At 47.7% G+C, this 17129-nt stretch overlaps 1 protein-coding gene across 2 annotated transcripts in view; it reads right to left on the bottom strand.

Moving 5' to 3' along the window:
- The window catches only part of NCK1 (NCK adaptor protein 1), a 95768-nt gene that overhangs the window by 21672 nt on the left and 56967 nt on the right, over positions 1–17129 (bottom strand). Inside the window, exon 1 of one of the 2 annotated variants that reach the window (XM_066598069.1) lies at positions 4791–4895. The exons of the other annotated variant lie outside the window; for it this stretch is intronic. Within the exon in view, the coding sequence (XP_066454166.1) occupies positions 4791–4824 (34 nt within the window). The 5' untranslated portion in view covers positions 4825–4895. Of the gene's footprint in view, positions 1–4790; positions 4896–17129 lie in introns of those variants that run through there. 2 annotated transcript variants of the gene reach the window in all.

Genomic DNA, 17129 nt, shown 5'->3' with positions numbered 1-17129 from the left:
GTCAACTCGCTAGCAATATGATTGCAGGCCTCCAGCTAGAATATGAAGGAAAAAAGGTGTGTGTGTGTGGGGGGGGGGGGGGGGGGGGAGGAGCACCTTCTCTAACTTTAATGGCACATTAAAATAAGTACTTAAAAGAAACATGTTGGACAATCACATTGGTGTGCCACCTTCTAGACTATGGGGCAATCTGCCATGGATTTCCAGTCATATGACCTAATAAGCCTAAGGAGGGGGAATGGAAAATTGCATGATTTGCAAAGTTGGTTTCCCATTTAGCTTTTGAGTCATTTGAGGGGTTACATATACGGCTCCTATTAGCGCCTCTTCAGAGAGGGCATTTTCAGAGATGTACTCACTTCCAAGTCATGGGCAACTTACAACAAACAAGTTTGTAAAAAGGAAGAAAAAAAACAAAATACTCAAAAGAACCCCATCCAAGCAAGGGAAGGACATGCGGACACTTGCCCATAGAGCTCAGGCAACACTGGCAATCACCGAGCTGGAGATGGCAAAACGCGTTACAACTAATGACAATTGTAAGTTGCATTTCTTGCATCACTGTAGAGTGGCTGGCTTCATTGTAAAACCCATAGAGGCCTCCATACTGGTGCTTTGAGCATCGGGGAGGAAATCTATGCCATGAAGGAGTCCTATCTCAATCAGGGGGCCATTCATTGTCCCAGCTGAGTGATGCCACATTGTAACTCCTTTCCTGCAGCCAACAGATGCTTCCTGTTACCAAGATAACCTCATCTGTTACTTGCAACTTACTTCTATTCTTTACTAGTGGATTTTATGCTCATGACAGACGAGCAATAAGATATTACTACTACCACATTCCCGACAAGCATATTTTAGTTACCATTTGCCCTTTCACAGTTGTGGTGAACCATGGCAGCAAAAAGCCTGAAATCCAGGAGTAAAATAGGGAGATATTAAATATTTCCCGCTACTAGAAAAGGTTATTCTGCAGACAGAACAAAAATAAATTAGAAAGAGGGGCTATGGTCACTTTAGCATCATAGCTTTATTTCTTAAAGGGGTATTCCCAAAACTGATAGGTGATCAGTCTGATTGGAGGTGCTCTAACCACAGGGACAGCCCCCTTGATCCTGAGAACAGGCTTCCTCTCCTCCTACTAGCACCCCCTACTTGTGAAGTGTTTGTACTAAGATATCTCTGGTAGTCCCAGTAAAATAAGTGGTGCTGCGGTGTGCATGCCCAGCGGCCGCTCCATTCAAGCTCCTCCCGTCTGTGGGGGGTGCAGTGAGGCAGAGAAGGAAAAACCCATTTAAAAAGAACACTGCTTTTTTGTGCTTTTCATAGCATTTTACTTATTTTGCTTGTGACAAGATATTACTTCAAAATCTACCCCAAGATATAAAACGCACTACATACAATGCATTTTGAGATCAATGCCTTTTTTCCCCAAAAGCAATAGTGCTCTAGTTATGGTGGCTTCTCTGCTTCTCAACAGAAATAATGCATGTATAATATGACACACACGTACACAGACAGTCACAAACGTCAAAAAAAACTTGCAACATAAAAAAGCTGTTTTAAAGGTTTGTTTTTTTTCAAGCATTTATAAATAATAAAAACAACCGTTATAGAGTAACAGTACGCTTAAAGGCTATGGAAATCTTTGCGAATACAAAAAAAAAAAAATCTATACGTACAAATTCTACTAAGTTGATGCAAAAAAAAAAAGTATGCATTATTTATTTATTGCATCAAACTTTCCTTCTCTTGCATTTAGAAAGCCTTATACTTGGTATGCAGGCTCTCCTACAGTCAAGTTTTTGGCTCAGGGGCATTCCCAGCACTGACTGGCTGGTGTCACATGAAGACATACAAGCTCAGCTCTCCCTCGCCACTCATCTTTCAGAGGCTGTGTAGCATAACCACTCCCACTCAATACTACACAACTATCTCTCCATCCCCTCTGTGTAGTTACTGGTTGTTATCCCTCACTGCTAACTTTCTGTGCTCCCTGTCCTACTCATCTCTGCCATCCACTGTCATTATTATATAGCCCTCTGTAATAGCACAGTGAAAAAGCAGTGAGTGCATGTTTACATTAGGGTAACAGGCTAGGGAAGGAGCTGAGAAAATGCCATTGGTGACAGAATTTGGCAAGTTTCAGTCCTCCAGTCAGCAGTGCCTTGGAAAACACCACAAACATAGAAATCGATTAAATCTGAATATTTTAATGAAAACCAATTCTATATAGTTTTCATTTCCAAAAACACTTGGGTTTAAAAAAAAACAAAAAAAACCAAACTTGTACATAGCGCATAAAAAGGGGTTGTCCTGATATTTAAAAAGCCTCCTATCCATCAGAGATACGTTTTTGATTGGTGGGCTATGACTACTGGGACCACCAATGATGACAGGAATAGGGGTCTCATAACCTCATGAATGGAGTGACTGCTTAATTCATGTTTATAGGGCTGCCAAAGAGAAGCCAAGTACAGTGCTTGTCTCCAGCAGTCCCATAGAGAAGAATGGGCACCAGTATGCTCCATTCATTCGGAGGCATAGGATTCCTGCGCTTCTGAACAGTGGCGGTCCCAGCAGACCAATGAGACAATTTCCATCTTGAGATAAGCCCTCTAAACGCACAAGAAAAAAAAATTGAACTCCATCAAAAAAAAAAAAAATCAGCGCCAATTTGTCATCAATCGCTGCAAGTATAATCTGGGTATATAAAGACCCCAAAGATTACTTTTGCACCCTGAAAAAAAAAAAAAGTGATGGAACAGTCATAACGAGGAAACCAAACAAAGCTGCTATTAAACTCCAGATATTAATTCCAGTCTGCTTCCCTGACTCATCTCACAACTGGCACTTTCCGTTGTTTTGTGAAGCCGGGGACTCTTTAGAGACTATGAAATTCTCAGAAGCCGTTCAGAAAACTCTAAATATTTCATGATGTTGTAAATTTTAGCGCCTGCCATGACGTGCGCGCTGCGGGAGAGCCATATGTGATGTAATGCTAATCTGGGTAAAACTTCCTTATGGTAGCCTTGTATTACCGAGACCTGTAAGAAGCAGAAAGCTCTTAATCTCAAAAAAAGACAGACAAAACTTGCTTAACCCCTTCTCTGTGCCTCCTAATCCTGCCAGGAGGTTTGACTTCACATCCATTTCCTGTGAACAACTAGTTGCCAAAGTCTACTGGAGCCTTGTGACCTAGCATTGTTCTAAACGGCTCCAATCTGAAATCAAAGAAACCTTAGTATAAGGCGGTATTAATTGCTTTGTGCTACTGAAAAGCTTTACTTTGATACTAGAGAACAATCCGACAAACTTTACAAAACTTTCTAAAACTTTACAGCGCATCCCCTATATCTTCAGGGTATAAGGGCAGAAAGTAAATGTGTTCCCCAGATGTAGCAGAGTAGGGTTTGACACATCACTGTGTGTTACATCAGAACTGGGGATGTGTAATCTAGATCACCACTGTAGAATGTTCCACTGATGCACTGAATGGTCACTATTAGAGATACTGGTCTTTTCACAACTGGAGTTTTCGTATATGGGAATTAGACCAGTGACCGATAAAATCAAGCAATTAAGTTTGCTTAATCAGTTTCAATGTGAATTCACATTAGAATGGGGGGAAAAAATTGAGTGACTGAAGAGACTTTGAACAAGGTTAACGATCTACGCTAGCTGGGGCTAGGATTTCAAAAACTACCAAACTTGAGGAGTTTTCTCGTACAATGATGAGAAGAGTATACAGAGAATGGCGTGATTGAGAATAAAACATCCAGCAAAAGGGGTCACTGTGGATGTAAGCAATTCATAGAGGAAAGGGGTCAGAGGGGGATGTCAAGAATTGTTCTGCTGCACAGTCAAGAACATTGCAGCTGATTACAACCCTGGCGTTCCAACTAATGTGTCCGAATGCTCAACTCGCCGTTCCTTAATATGAATGAGCAATTACAGCAGACAACCAGTTCCAGAGCAATTGCTAAGAAAACGAGACTCCACTACAAAAAGTGGATCACTGAGCAGTAGAAAAACATCAGCATCAGATGAATGCAGATTTCTGCTGCACTATGCTGATGGGAGGTCAGAACTCGGCACAAGCAGCATGAAACGGTGAACCCTTCCTGTCAGATGTTCATAACAGGTCAGTACCTCCATCCAATTTGTGGCCACTACCAGAAACTTCCTGTCCACAGGGGCTGATATTCCTGCGGAGCGATTTAATCACCTAGTAGAATCAAGGCCACAACAGACGGCTGTGGTTCTGAATGCAAAAGAAGGTTCTAAGGTACTACTATGTGTGCATTTATAATAATGCGGCCATTCGGCGTATATTACAATCCCAAACACCAAAGGACAGTTTTCATCATTCATATTATCCATCCATCCATCCCTACTACAACTTAAAAACAAAACCAGCTCTGCTACATCCATACATTATGAGTGATAGCTCATTCTATAGAAAAAACAGATACACAGCGATAATACGTAACACGAAACGTAAATAGTTTCTGCCTGAGTGAGTAATTCTTGTTACAGGTCATCGATTCATAGGACAGAAATCCGGTAATAGTCCGACACGGCGCCCTTGACTTTACATCAAAAGGTAAAAGCACAAGTGGGTTTGCATAGAACATTTCACCTGCACCCGTGTGCGACATCCCAACAATGGAGGAGGGACACCGCTCCACCAGAAAGGAAGCGAGGAGCACTGGATAAAAGACGCTGCCCCCTCAGGGTAAAGCGTGCGGTGACCACCGTGGGGAACATGAGCCTCGAGAGTAACTTACTGAACCAGTGTTTGAAGAAGTTTGGAAGATCCATTCTGCTCTCGATGCCTGTTCTCGCTTCCCTCTTCTCTGGAGCACAGCCTGAAACTTCCTGGCCCTGGGGTGGGGGAGAATAGTGGTCACATGACCTGGCCCTTCCTACGGAAACGTAGACTATTCTCTGGCCTATCCTACATTTGCTTAACCCTGTGGATACCAATTCAGGCAGGATGTCAGCGCTACGTGAAACTCCACTCTTCCTGGGGCTCGTCTCTAGCGCCTGGACTTTCCGATTGCAGGAAATGTACATCGTCACGTAAAAGGCTGAAAGTAGTTGCATAACAATAGCTGGAAAATGTAGCCTTGCTGCAATATAGTCATGACACTCCAAGAACGACTGCATCAGGAGGGGCGATCTAAGACCTTAAAAAGGAAAAGCATGTTCGCTCAAGCCATGATGGGACGTGTAGTGCATACGTGTAATAATGAAGTCAATCTGTTATTATATGCAATGCATTTGCAGTTGGACTTTAGGGCATATTTGTAACTAAGAGTATGGCAGAGAAGGGGTTAAAAGCAAAACCTATTGAATGGCCCCGGCTATTATACATGACAAGTGTTCAGAAAAATGCGACTTGAAACAGGAGGGGGGGGGGGGGGGGGGGTAAGAGGAGACGGCAAGGTCGCAGGATGCTGACCTCTAGGAGGCTGTGCAACTGCAGGCTGGAGGGCGACTTGTGTGAACTTGCAGATAAGAGCCTGGATGCACAAGGCCCGGGGGAAGCAGCAGATCAGTCAAAGTCAGCCCGGCCTCCATATAGTCTTACCAGCCTTCGGTAATGGCCAACACAGTGCACAGCTGGCATGTGTCGCCACAATGGCGATAACGCACTTCACTGCAGATGGGATCGGTCACAAGCAGCGCAACTTCAAACGGTTAGGCTCTAACGCAAGATGTGGAACTGGAGCCCTTGGGTATGTGGCTACACTTCTAGTACTGGTCTTGTATTGGAGACATGTGGGCCCACATGCTCTGCGCCCATTATACTGAGACCCCCGTTGATATCTAAAGTGGCTTATAATCGGACAAAAGCGCTGATCTAAGTAGTCGATTGATGCACATTTAAAAGGACAACCGTTGCCTGAAGGAGCGGCCACGTGATCATTCGGTACTTGCGATCGCCTGTGCGGCTGGTCGCATTCATACGTAATGACAGCACATCCTGTTTAGAGTCACCCAGCGTTTTACCAGTCTGGGAAAGCTTGCAGAGAACAGTCTATCGCCATATATAGCGGCGAGCGCACTGCGTATGACCGCACATCTCATGCACGCAGTTTTGCGCAGTGTGGTTTTTTCCTTAAATTCCCCACTCTGTCTCATAGCAGTGTTGCTTATTGTCACCCGAGCACAGTGTATTGCGCATGGACATCGTTGCATACGCTGCTCATAGAAAAGAATTGGGTTTATGCCGCAACCTTTTTTACACATGCATCTACATGCAAATGTGAACGGATCAATGAAAGTCCATGTACTTTCATGGATTCAATTCATCGATTTACATAATACGCGCCAAAATCATGGTCCGGTGAATGAGCCCTAGAGGCTCTTTCACAGAAGTGGAACTATTCCGCAATCCGCACGGTAAGACACAACTTATATCTACAGGCAGATGTTGATGCAGAATTGCCGGCAGAATGTAATTCATTTTCAATTCAGCATCAAAATGTACACGGAAGCTGTCGATTTTGGTGCAGAATTTACTGCGTCTTACAGTTGCTTAACCCTTTGCAATCCAATTTTAGATTCAGGGTTTCCTAGGGGGTTCTCTCTTTCTGCCACTATGCAATAGCGCCATCTGCTGACTAGTGCCAGTACTGCGGTATGGGACATGCTGGAGAGGCCCCCGATAACAGAGCGGCCAGTAATATACAGTAAGAATACCCTGCCGGACGTCTTCTGACATCAGAGCTGTGCAGCCTTCAATCAGAATGTCTTTAAACGTCAGACAGTGGATGGGAAAGGGTTAAGGCCGAATGCAATGACCAAGTCTGATTCCGCAGCAGAATCCATGCAGCCTGTGACCCCTGCGTACCTGTTCGGATGGTTTTCGCCTGTGCTGCGGGTGTGACCGCGCCGTCGCTAGGTGATGATGCGGATCCTGCAGCCTTTTCACAAAGATGATAGCGGAAGGGCCGTGGGATCGACGGCTTCCATTAACTTCAATGGAAACATTCTGCACGGAATCCGGATCAAAATAGAGCATGCTGCTACTTTACCCACGCGGGCGGAAAATCGCAATTGATTTTCACTCGTGGGCATGGAAACACGCTTTTAAATTGCATGCTAAGGCCAGTATTTGCTGTGCAATCTGGAGGTGGACGCCCGCTCTGGATTCCGCAATGCAAATCCCCCCGTCCGTGTGCATTGTGCCTAATGTGGGCCAACTCCATCCGTGTGAAACAACCCCAAATGCTCAATGGATTCATGTGCCTTGGGTCTTCTGGCAGATTGATCTGTGTCATTTTTAAAATCCACAGGTCTGGTCCGATTTGAGTGACATTTTGCATGAGCACCAGGCGACAAATACTGCCGTAATTAAAATTCGAAAACTTACCGGACTTCCCCCGTAATTTTTGTTGCCAATAGCAACCAATCACAGCTTAGCTTTCATTTCTTATAATGCTGAGGTACGATGAAAGCCACGCTGTGATTGGTTGTCATTTCTTATACTGCTGAAGTTAAATAAAAGCTGTGCTGTGATTGGTCGCTATAGGCAGCAGATTTTTTTTTGGACAACTTCCATAATGGTGAGGTGCTCCGCTCATTTTTGTGGCCCACTTTGTATATTCCAGGACCGCTAGTGATAGAAAAATCGCTGTGTAACGCAGGGTATATCACCTAGTCATGTCTAAAATATGTCACAGTACACTAAAAACTAACTTCAATGACAACCCCCCTCCTTTAAGAAAAAAAAAAAAAATACATTGGTCCACTTCAACAATTAAATCTGAAATCAAAGGCAAGAAGAGTTCTAACATGAGGCCAATTCTTCTTGCTTGATGCTGTTTAATAAGTCTTAAGAAATTTATAGGTGCCCCAAGACAACCATTTTGCTCTACAGTTTCTTAAGTTCTGTGGCGACTGCATTTAAAGTGAACAGCTTTTCCCTGCATATTTCGTAGCGGCCATGTATGTAGCTGAATAAACTGATCCTTTTCTCCCATACACCATCATAAAACAATGCCCTTTTTATAATAATTTGTCCCATCTGGACAAGATGGCACAGCGCCAGGGGAAGTTGTGAGCGGCCGCACATCTCTCCGGCTGTGGCCATACAATACGTTGCCCCAGAGCTGAAGACACTTTGTGCATTCTTTATGGAAGTTATCCGGGTTTTACACAATGATGCCCCTCCACAGCACAGGCCATCTGATAGGTGGTGGGTCAAATCCTCAGTCAGCTGTCTGTAGGGACCATGGCGCTCGGGTAAATGCTATACCCTCTTCCATCAAGTCTAGGAAGCTGTTCGTGCACCTTTATTTTATATGGCAATCAAGTAGCAGTGTTGCCCCATTCACTTCACATCAGAGAACGCTGCGACACTCAGAACGGCTACTACAAAAACATTGCTCTGAGTAGGAACAGCTTCCCGGACCGATGGAAAAGGCCGCAGTGCTCACCAAAATGCCAAATGTCCTTCAAATGGCTTGGACCACGACACCAAAAACATAATTGATTCTACTGACACAGACCTTTCTTAAAGCTTAGAGTGAGAGGGTATTCAGAACAAAGACTTCCATTAAAACTGAACCCTTGTTTCATTAAAATATTCCCGTCAAGGTATTCTCAAAAACCAAGAGTAATTCTTCACGGTCGCCATCTTGACCCTGCCCCCATGGCCCTGCCTACCCGTTTGAGATAGCCGCCGTGATGAGGGCGATCCAAGCCGGTACCTCCTATTGTCATCCTGAGAAGCCCTAGTAATTGAATGATGGAAAAGTCTACATTCATTTTATGCCTAATCTAATGATATGAAGGTGTTTCAATTCATAACATTGACGCAAAGAAACATACATAAGATCCAAAACTAACCTGGGGAAAGAGAAAAAAAGGTTACGTTTTAGTGGTAGCCGTTTTTTAAAATCACTGTTTAACTTCCAGGAAATTTCTGGTCACTCTAATTTTCAGAGGGTAACAGACGTCAACCTGCAGTTATTTTCCTTAAAGGGATTAACCCAAGATTGATTTATCACATGTCCACAAGAAAGGTGACAAAAGTATGATCGGTGGGGGTCTCACAGACTCGCACCAATCCTGAAAATGAGGGTCTGTGCGCCCCTCTCCTCCTCACTGAGGGCTAGCCACACCTACGGTAGAGAGGAGACTGAATAAACTGGTGGCCGAGGAAGTATGGTGCCACTCCATCTTGAATGGCACTGCCAAAGACAGCGGATCACTTCTAAAAAAGGCAATTTTTATCAGCACCATTGAAATGACTGGAGCCACACTGCTTGCTCCTCCTCGCTGCAGGGCGTGCAGTCAGTCCGCAGTAAAGGGAAGAAGGACATGGGACCCCTATTCTTGGGTTAAATGGGTGTCTCTGTGGCTAGACCCCAACCAGACTTAACACCTATACTATCGATAGGCCATAAAAGTCAATATGGTCATATCCCATGTCCCTTTAAATATTTAAACAATCAGGGACTTCTACAGAATCCTCTTTCACTGCTGCTCACCTTTATACTTTCCAAGATGGTGGGGAACCATACAGCCACACCAAATATACCAAACTGCTGATGAGCAGATCCAACAAAATTCAATAAAAGGTCCTTACTAGAGATGAGCGAGCACCAAAATGCTCGGGTGCTCGTTACTCGGGACGAAATTATCGCAATGCTCGAGGGTTCGTTTCGAGTAACGAACCCCATTGAAGTCAATGGGCGACCCGAGCATTTTTGTATATCGCCGATGCTCGCTAAGGTTTCCATTTGTGAAAATCGGAGCAATTCAAGAAAGTGATGGGAACGACACAGCAACGGATACGGCAGGCGAGGGGCAACATGTTGGGCTGCATCTCAAGTTCCCAGATCCCACTATTAAGCCACAATAGCGGCAAGAGTGCCCCCCCCCCCCCCCTCCCAACAACTTTTACTTCTGAAAAGCCCTCATTAGCAATGCATTCCTTAGCTAAGCACCACACTACCTCCAACAAAGCACAATCACTGCCTGCATGACACTCTGCTGCCACTTCTCCTGGGTTACATGCTGCCCAACCACACACACACACACACACACACACACACACACACACACACACACACACACACACACGACGCAGTGTCCACAGCGCACACCAAAGTGTCCCTGCGCAGCCTTCAGCTGCACTCATGCCACACCACCCTCATGTCTATTTATAAGTGCGTCTGCCATGAGGAGGAACCGCAGGCACACACTGCAGAGGGTTGGCACGGCTAGGCAGCGACCATCTTTAAAAGCGGCGGGGCGATAGCCCACAATGCTGTACAGAAGCAATGAGAAATCCAATCCTGTGCCACCTCCATCTGGAGCTGCACACGTGGGCATAGCAATGGGGAACCTATGTGCCACACACTATTCATTCTGTCAAGGTGTCTGCATGCCCCAGTCAGACCGCGTTTTTTTTTATAAATAGTCACAGACAGGTACAACTTCGCAATGGGAATTCCGTGTGCACCCACAGCATGGGTGGCTCCCTGGAACCCACCGGCTGTACATAAATATATCCCATTGCAGTGCCCAACACAGCTGATGTAACGTCAGCTTTAATGCAGGTGGGCAAAAAATTAATTGGATTACACTGTAGGCGAGGGCCCCAAAAAATTGGTGTACCAACAGTACTAATGTACGTCAGAAAAATTACCCATGCCCAACCAAGAGGGCAGGTGAAACCCATTAATCGCTTTGGTTAATGTGGCTTAATTTGTAACTAGGCCTGGAGGCAGCCCAGTTAAAATAAAAATTGGTTCAGGTGAAAGTTTCAACGCTTTAATGAGCATTGAAACGTATAAAAATTGTTCACAAAAATTATATGAGTGAGCCTTGTGGGCCTAAGAAAAATTGCCCGTTCAGCGTGATTACGTCAGGTTTCAGGAGGAGGAGCAGGAGGAGGAGGAGGAATATTATACACAGATTGATGAAGCAGAAATGTCCCCGTTTTGGATGGTGATAGAGAACGATGCTTCCATCCGCGGGTGCAGCCTACGTATTGCTTAGGTATCGCTGCTGTCCGCTGGTGGAGAAGAGAAGTCTGGGGAAATCCAGGCTTTGTTCATCTTGATGAGTGTAAGCCTGTCGGCACTGTCGGTTGACAGGTGGGTACGCTTATCTGTGATGATTCCCCCAGCCACACTAAACACAGTCTCTGACAAGACGCTAGCCACAGGACAAGCAAGCACCTCCAGGGCATACAGCGCGAGTTCAGGCCACGTGTCCAGCTTCGACACCCAGTAGTTATAGGGGGCAGAGGCATCACCGAGGACGGTCGTGCGATTGGCTACGTACTCCCTCACCATCCTTTTACAGTGCTCCCGCCAACTCAGCCTTGACTGGGGAGCGGTGACACTGTCTTGCTGGGGAGCCAGAAAGCGGTCAAAGGCCTTAGAGAGTGTTCCCCTGCCTGTGCTGTACATGCTGCCTGATCTCCGCGCCTCCCCTGCTACCTGGCCCTCGGAACTAGCGCTGTCGGATGGGAATTTTACCATCAGTTTGTCCGCCAGGGTCCTGTGGTATAGCATCACTCTCAAACCCCTTTCCTCTTCGGGTATGAGAGTGGAAAGGTTCTCCTTATACCGTGGGTCGAGCAGTGTGTACACCCAGTAATCCGTAGTGGCCAGAATGCGTGTAACACGAGGGTCACGAGAAAGGCATCCTAACATGAAGTCAGCCATGTGTGCCAGGGTACCTGTACGCAACACATGGCTGTCCTCACTAGGAAGGTCACTTTCAGGATCCTCCTCCTCCAGCCATACAGGCTGAAAGGATGACAGGCAAGCAGCATGGGTACCCTCAGCATTGGGCCAAGCTGTCTCTTCCCCCCTCCTCCTCATGCTCCTCCTCCTCAACGCGCAGAGATATAGACAGGAGGGTGCTCTGACTATCCAGCGACATACTGTCTTCCCCCGCCTCTGTTTCCGAGCGCAAATCGTCTGCCTTTATGCTTTGCAGGGAACTTCTCAAGAGGCATAGCAGAAGAATGGTGACGCTAATGATTGCAGCATTGCCGCTCACCATCTGGGTAGACTCCTCAAAGTTTCCAAGGACCTGGCAGATGTCTGCCAACCAGGCCCACTCTTCAGTAAAGAATTGAGGAGGCTGACTCCCACTACGCCGCCAATGTTGGAGTTGGTATTCCACTATAGCTCTACGCTGCTCATAGAGCCTGGCCAACATGTGGAGCGTAGAGTTCCACCGTGTGGGCACGTCGCACAGCAGTCGGTGCACTGGCAGATGAAACCGATGTTGCAGGGTGCGCAGGGTGGCAGCGTCCGTGTGGGACTTGCAGAAATGTGCGCTGACCCGGCGCACCTTTCCGAGTAGGTCTGACAAGCGTGGGTAGCTTTTCAGAAACCGCTGAACCACCAAATTAAAGACGTGGGCCAGGCATGGCACGTGCATGAGGCTGCCGAGCTGCAGAGCCACCACCAGGTTACGGCCGTTGTCACACACGACCATGCCCGGTTGGAGGCTCAGCGGCGCAAGCCAGCGGTCGGTCTGCTCTGTCAGACCCTGCAGCAGTTCGTGGGCTGTGTGCCTCTTCTCTCCTAAGCTGAGTAGTTTCAGCACGGCCTGCTGACGCTTGCCCACCGCTGTGCTGCCACGCCGCACGACACCGACTGCTGGCGACGTGCTGCTGCTGACACATCTTGATTGCGAGACAGAGGTTGCGTAGGAGGAGGGTGGTTTAGTGGAGGAAGCATACACCACCGCAGATACCAGCACCGAGCTGGGGCCCGCAATTCTGAGGGTGGGTAGGACGTGAGCGGTCCCAGGCTCTGACTGTCCCAGCCTCCACTAAATTCACCCAATGTGCCGTCAGGGAGATATAGTGGCCCTGCCCGCCTGTGCTTGTCCACGTGTCCGTTGTTAAGTGGACCTTGCCAGTAACCGCGTTGGTGAGGGCGCGTACAATGTTGCGGGAGACGTGGTCGTGCAGGGCTGGGACGGCACATCGGGAAAAGTAGTGGCGACTGGGAACTGAGTAGCGCGGGGCCGCCACCGCCATCATACCTTTGAAAGCCTCCGTTTCCACAACCCTATACGGCAGCATCTCCAGGCTGATCAATTTGGCTATGTGCACGTTTAACGCTTGAGCGTGCGGGTGCGTGGCGGCGTACTTGCGCTCCAACACTTGCGCTAGCGACGGCTGGACGGTGCGCTGAGAGACATTGGTGGATGGGGCCGAGCACAGCGGAGGTGAGGGCATGCGTGCAGGCCAGGAGACAGTAGTGCCTGTGTCCCGAGAGGGGGGGTTGGATCTCAGTGGCAGGTTGGGGCACAGGGGGAGAGGCAGCGGTGCAAACCGGAGGCGGTGAACGACCTTCGTCCCACCTTGTGGGGTGCTTGGCCATCATATGTCTGCGCATGCTGGTGGTGGTGGTGGCTCCCCAGCTGATCTTGGCGCGACAAAGGTTGCACACCACTGTTCGTCGGTCGTCTGCACTCTCAGTGAAAGACTGCCAGACCTTTGAGCACCTCGGCCTCTGCAGGGTGGCATGGCGCGAGGGGGCGCTTTGGGAAACAGTTGGTGGATTATTCGGTCTGGCCCTGCCTCTACCCCTGGCCACCACACTGCCTCTTCCAACCTGCCCTGCTGCTGCACTTGCCTCCCCCTCTGAAGACCTGTCCTCAGTAGGCGTAGCAAACCAGGTGGGGTCAGTCACCTCATCGTCCTGCTGCTCTTCCTCCGAATCCTCTGTGCGCTCCTCCCTCGGACTGACTCCAATTACTACTACCTGAGTGATAGACAACCGTGTCTCATCGTCATCGTCCTCCTCCCCCACTGAAAGCTCTTGAGACAGTTGCCGGAAGTCCCCAGCCTCATCCCCCGGACCCCGGGAACTTTCCAAAGGTTGGGCATCGGTCACGACAAACTCCTCCAGTGGGAGAGGATTCGGAACCATTGCTGCCTATTCTGGGCAGGGGCCCGAGAACAGTTCCTGAGAGTCTGCCTGCTCCTCAGAATGTGTCATTGTAATGGAGTGAGGAGGCTGGGAGGAAGGAGGAGCAGCAGCCAGAGGATTCAGAGTTGCAGCAGTGGACGGCGCAGAATTCTGGGTGGTCGATAGTGCATCCAGCAATCTTTCTGCCATCCACGACAGGACCTGCTCACACTGCTCATTTTCTAATAAAGGTCTACCGCGTGGACCCATTAATTGTGAGATGAATGTGGGGACGCCAGAAACATGCCTCTCTCCTAATCCCGCAGCAGTCGGCTGCGATACACCTGGATCAGGAGCTCGGCCTGTGCCCACACCCTGACTTGGGCCTCCGCGTCCTCGCCCACGTCCACGTCCTCTAGGCCTACCCCTACCCCTCAGCATGGTGTATTACCAGTAGTGCAGAAACAGAACGCTGTAATTAAATGTGCCGCTTATTGGCCTGTGGTTGGAGGCTGACTTCCCTTACGGAACGCACAGCAGAGCCAGGAAACAATTTTGCGCACGCCTGTAGTGAGACGTAGGTGCGTATGACTGAGCTAGTGGAATTCACAGTGCAGAAGCAGTCAAGTGGCCAAAGGCCAGTAGTAGGCCTTAATTATTTTGCTTCTATTTTTTTAAAATGCTGAGCTGATACAGCAGACAGATACTGTAGGCAGTGTATAATATTATGTATACTCTTTCCCTCTGGCGGGATGACAGCGCTGATGTAACAGACAGCAGACCCAGGAAACAATTTTGCGCAAGCCTGCTATAACGCTTAGCTGCGTATTAATTAGGACTACTACCCCTAGCAGATAGATACTGTAGGCAGCATATATTATGTATACTGTTTCCCTCTGGCGGGATGATGGCGATCATGTAACAGAGACAGCAGATCCAGGAAACAATTTTGCGCAAGCCTGCTGTAACGCTTAGCTGCGTACTACCCCCAGCAGACACGCAGTAAACTGAAGACGGTCACAGGCAGCCAAAATATAGTATTTTTCCCCAATTTTTTGGAAAAAGCCCACTGCCTATATAGCCTGAATATCTCTTTCCCTGCCTCACCAGTACTGGCCCTATACTCTGTACAATGACTGCGGACACAATGCTCTGCACGGCCGATATACAAAAAAAAAAAAAGTGTGCAACACTGCTAAAAGCAGCCTCAACAGTACTGCACACGGTCAGATGTGGCCCTAAGAAGGACCGTTGGGGTTCTTGAAGCCTAAAATAACTCCTAACGCTCTCCCTATAGCAGCTCCGGCACCAGCAGCACTGTCCCTGAACTATGTCAGAATGCATCTGAGGCGAGCCGCGGGAGGGGCCGATTTTTATACTCGGGTGACATCTGATCTCGCCAGCCACTCACTGCAGGGGGGTGGTATAGGGCTTGAATGTCGCAGGGGGAAGTTGTAATGCCTTCCCTGTCTTTCTATTGGCCAGAAAAGCGCGCTAACATCTCAGAGAGGAAAGTGAAAGTAACCCGAACATCGCGTGGTACTCGTCACGAGTAACGAGCATCTCGAACACGCTAATACTCGAACGAGTATCAAGCTCGGACGAGTACGTTCGCTCATCTCTAGTTCTTACATAAGTGTACGCGGTTTCCCATAAACAGTAAACATATATGCATTCTAATATAATACTCCCATGTCCCCAGTTATGTCCCATTCAGAAGGGACAGCAGTCGTCTAATCGATTGCACGATCGCTGACGTCACCGTTAAGGTCATTAGCGCTCATGCAGACCGTTTAGACAGGTGGAGGACACCGCTAGACTTTGCACTTCTCGCTCAGCGCTTCACCTTTCGGAAACCTTTTCAGTCAGCGAGAAGCCCGCGATCCAGCGATGCTTTTTATGCTGGCTGAAAGTTAGCGATGACACATAGTGAACGAATAGTGAACCGCTTTTTTTTGCATTTACTAAGTCTGAGCGACAATCTTCCTCTGTAAATGGCCCTTTATAGTCAATATTTGAAGGGCTGAAATGGACGCCCATCTGTTTGGAGATGTTTTGCAATGCAATTTTTTTGGGATCGGCCATAAAAAAAATAATGCTCGAAAGCGCAGAAAATTGGGACACGCTGCAATAATTCTATTTCGCCGCAAGAGAAATATCGCACATGTAAATAGACTCGCAATGCACAGAAATCGCGTGATAAAATCCCCCATATAAATGCACCAAGTGCGCATTTACACAAGCGATTCTCTGACAATATTTCTGTGTGTTGCAGGATGCGCACGGGGGGGGGGGGGGGGGGGGGGGAACTACAATTTTTGTAATGGGTCCATTTACAGGTGCCAATTTTCTTCCGCAGTGATGCAAGAGAAGGTGAAGGATCGGGGACTGTTTATCATGGGAAATCTCACATTCGCAACACGTGCCATTAAAAGCAATGGGCGATGTGAGATAGGACCCACAGCTATTTTATGCCCATGCTCATGTGTATGACCCTATTGAAGAGAATGGGGTTCATATTTGTGGGTCTAGCAACGCACAAATCTCACCTGATTTTCTAAAGGTGTGTTCACATATAGCGGATTTGGTGCAGATTTATAATTTTGACACAGATACACAGCAGACTTCACCCCTTCAATGTAGAGCATGGAAGCTGCTGCATATAATGTCAAAATCCACACTAAAGGCCTCATGTCCACGGGCGGATTTGAATTGCGGAATCTGTGCAGAAGATCCGCAAATCAAGCCTCCTAAAGGGAAGTATGGGCAGCTGCAATTTAATTAAAGCATGCAGATTTGATTTGCGGAACTTTCGGTCCAGGAAACAAAGTCGTAGCATGCTCCATTTTCTCTGGATTCCCTACTGATAGCTTCCATTGAAGTAAATGGAAGCCATCCGATCCACGGCCCGCCTCCACCGGGACGGGCCGTGGATCAGCAGGAGATTTTAAAAAAAAAAAAAAAAGTAAGTACTGCACATGCTCCAACACTCTTCCCGCTGTGCAGAGAAAAAAGATTCGGCTGGGATGGAGAAGACCTGCACCGCATCCGGACACGTAAGAAAATGTCCATGGCCGTGGGCAGGGTAGGGTAGGATCCCGCTGGGGGCTCCAGCGGGCAGAATCCTACCCGCCCATGGGCATGAGGCCTTTATTATGCAGCTTTTGAAGCTGTTGAACACACCCTTAGGCCAATTTCACAGACGATATCGGGATGTAAATC

This window comes from Eleutherodactylus coqui, chromosome 1 (genome assembly GCF_035609145.1).
Source record: "Eleutherodactylus coqui strain aEleCoq1 chromosome 1, aEleCoq1.hap1, whole genome shotgun sequence".
Taxonomy (NCBI): Eukaryota; Metazoa; Chordata; class Amphibia; order Anura; family Eleutherodactylidae; genus Eleutherodactylus; species Eleutherodactylus coqui.
This window is presented reverse-complemented; position numbering and strand designations above follow the sequence as displayed.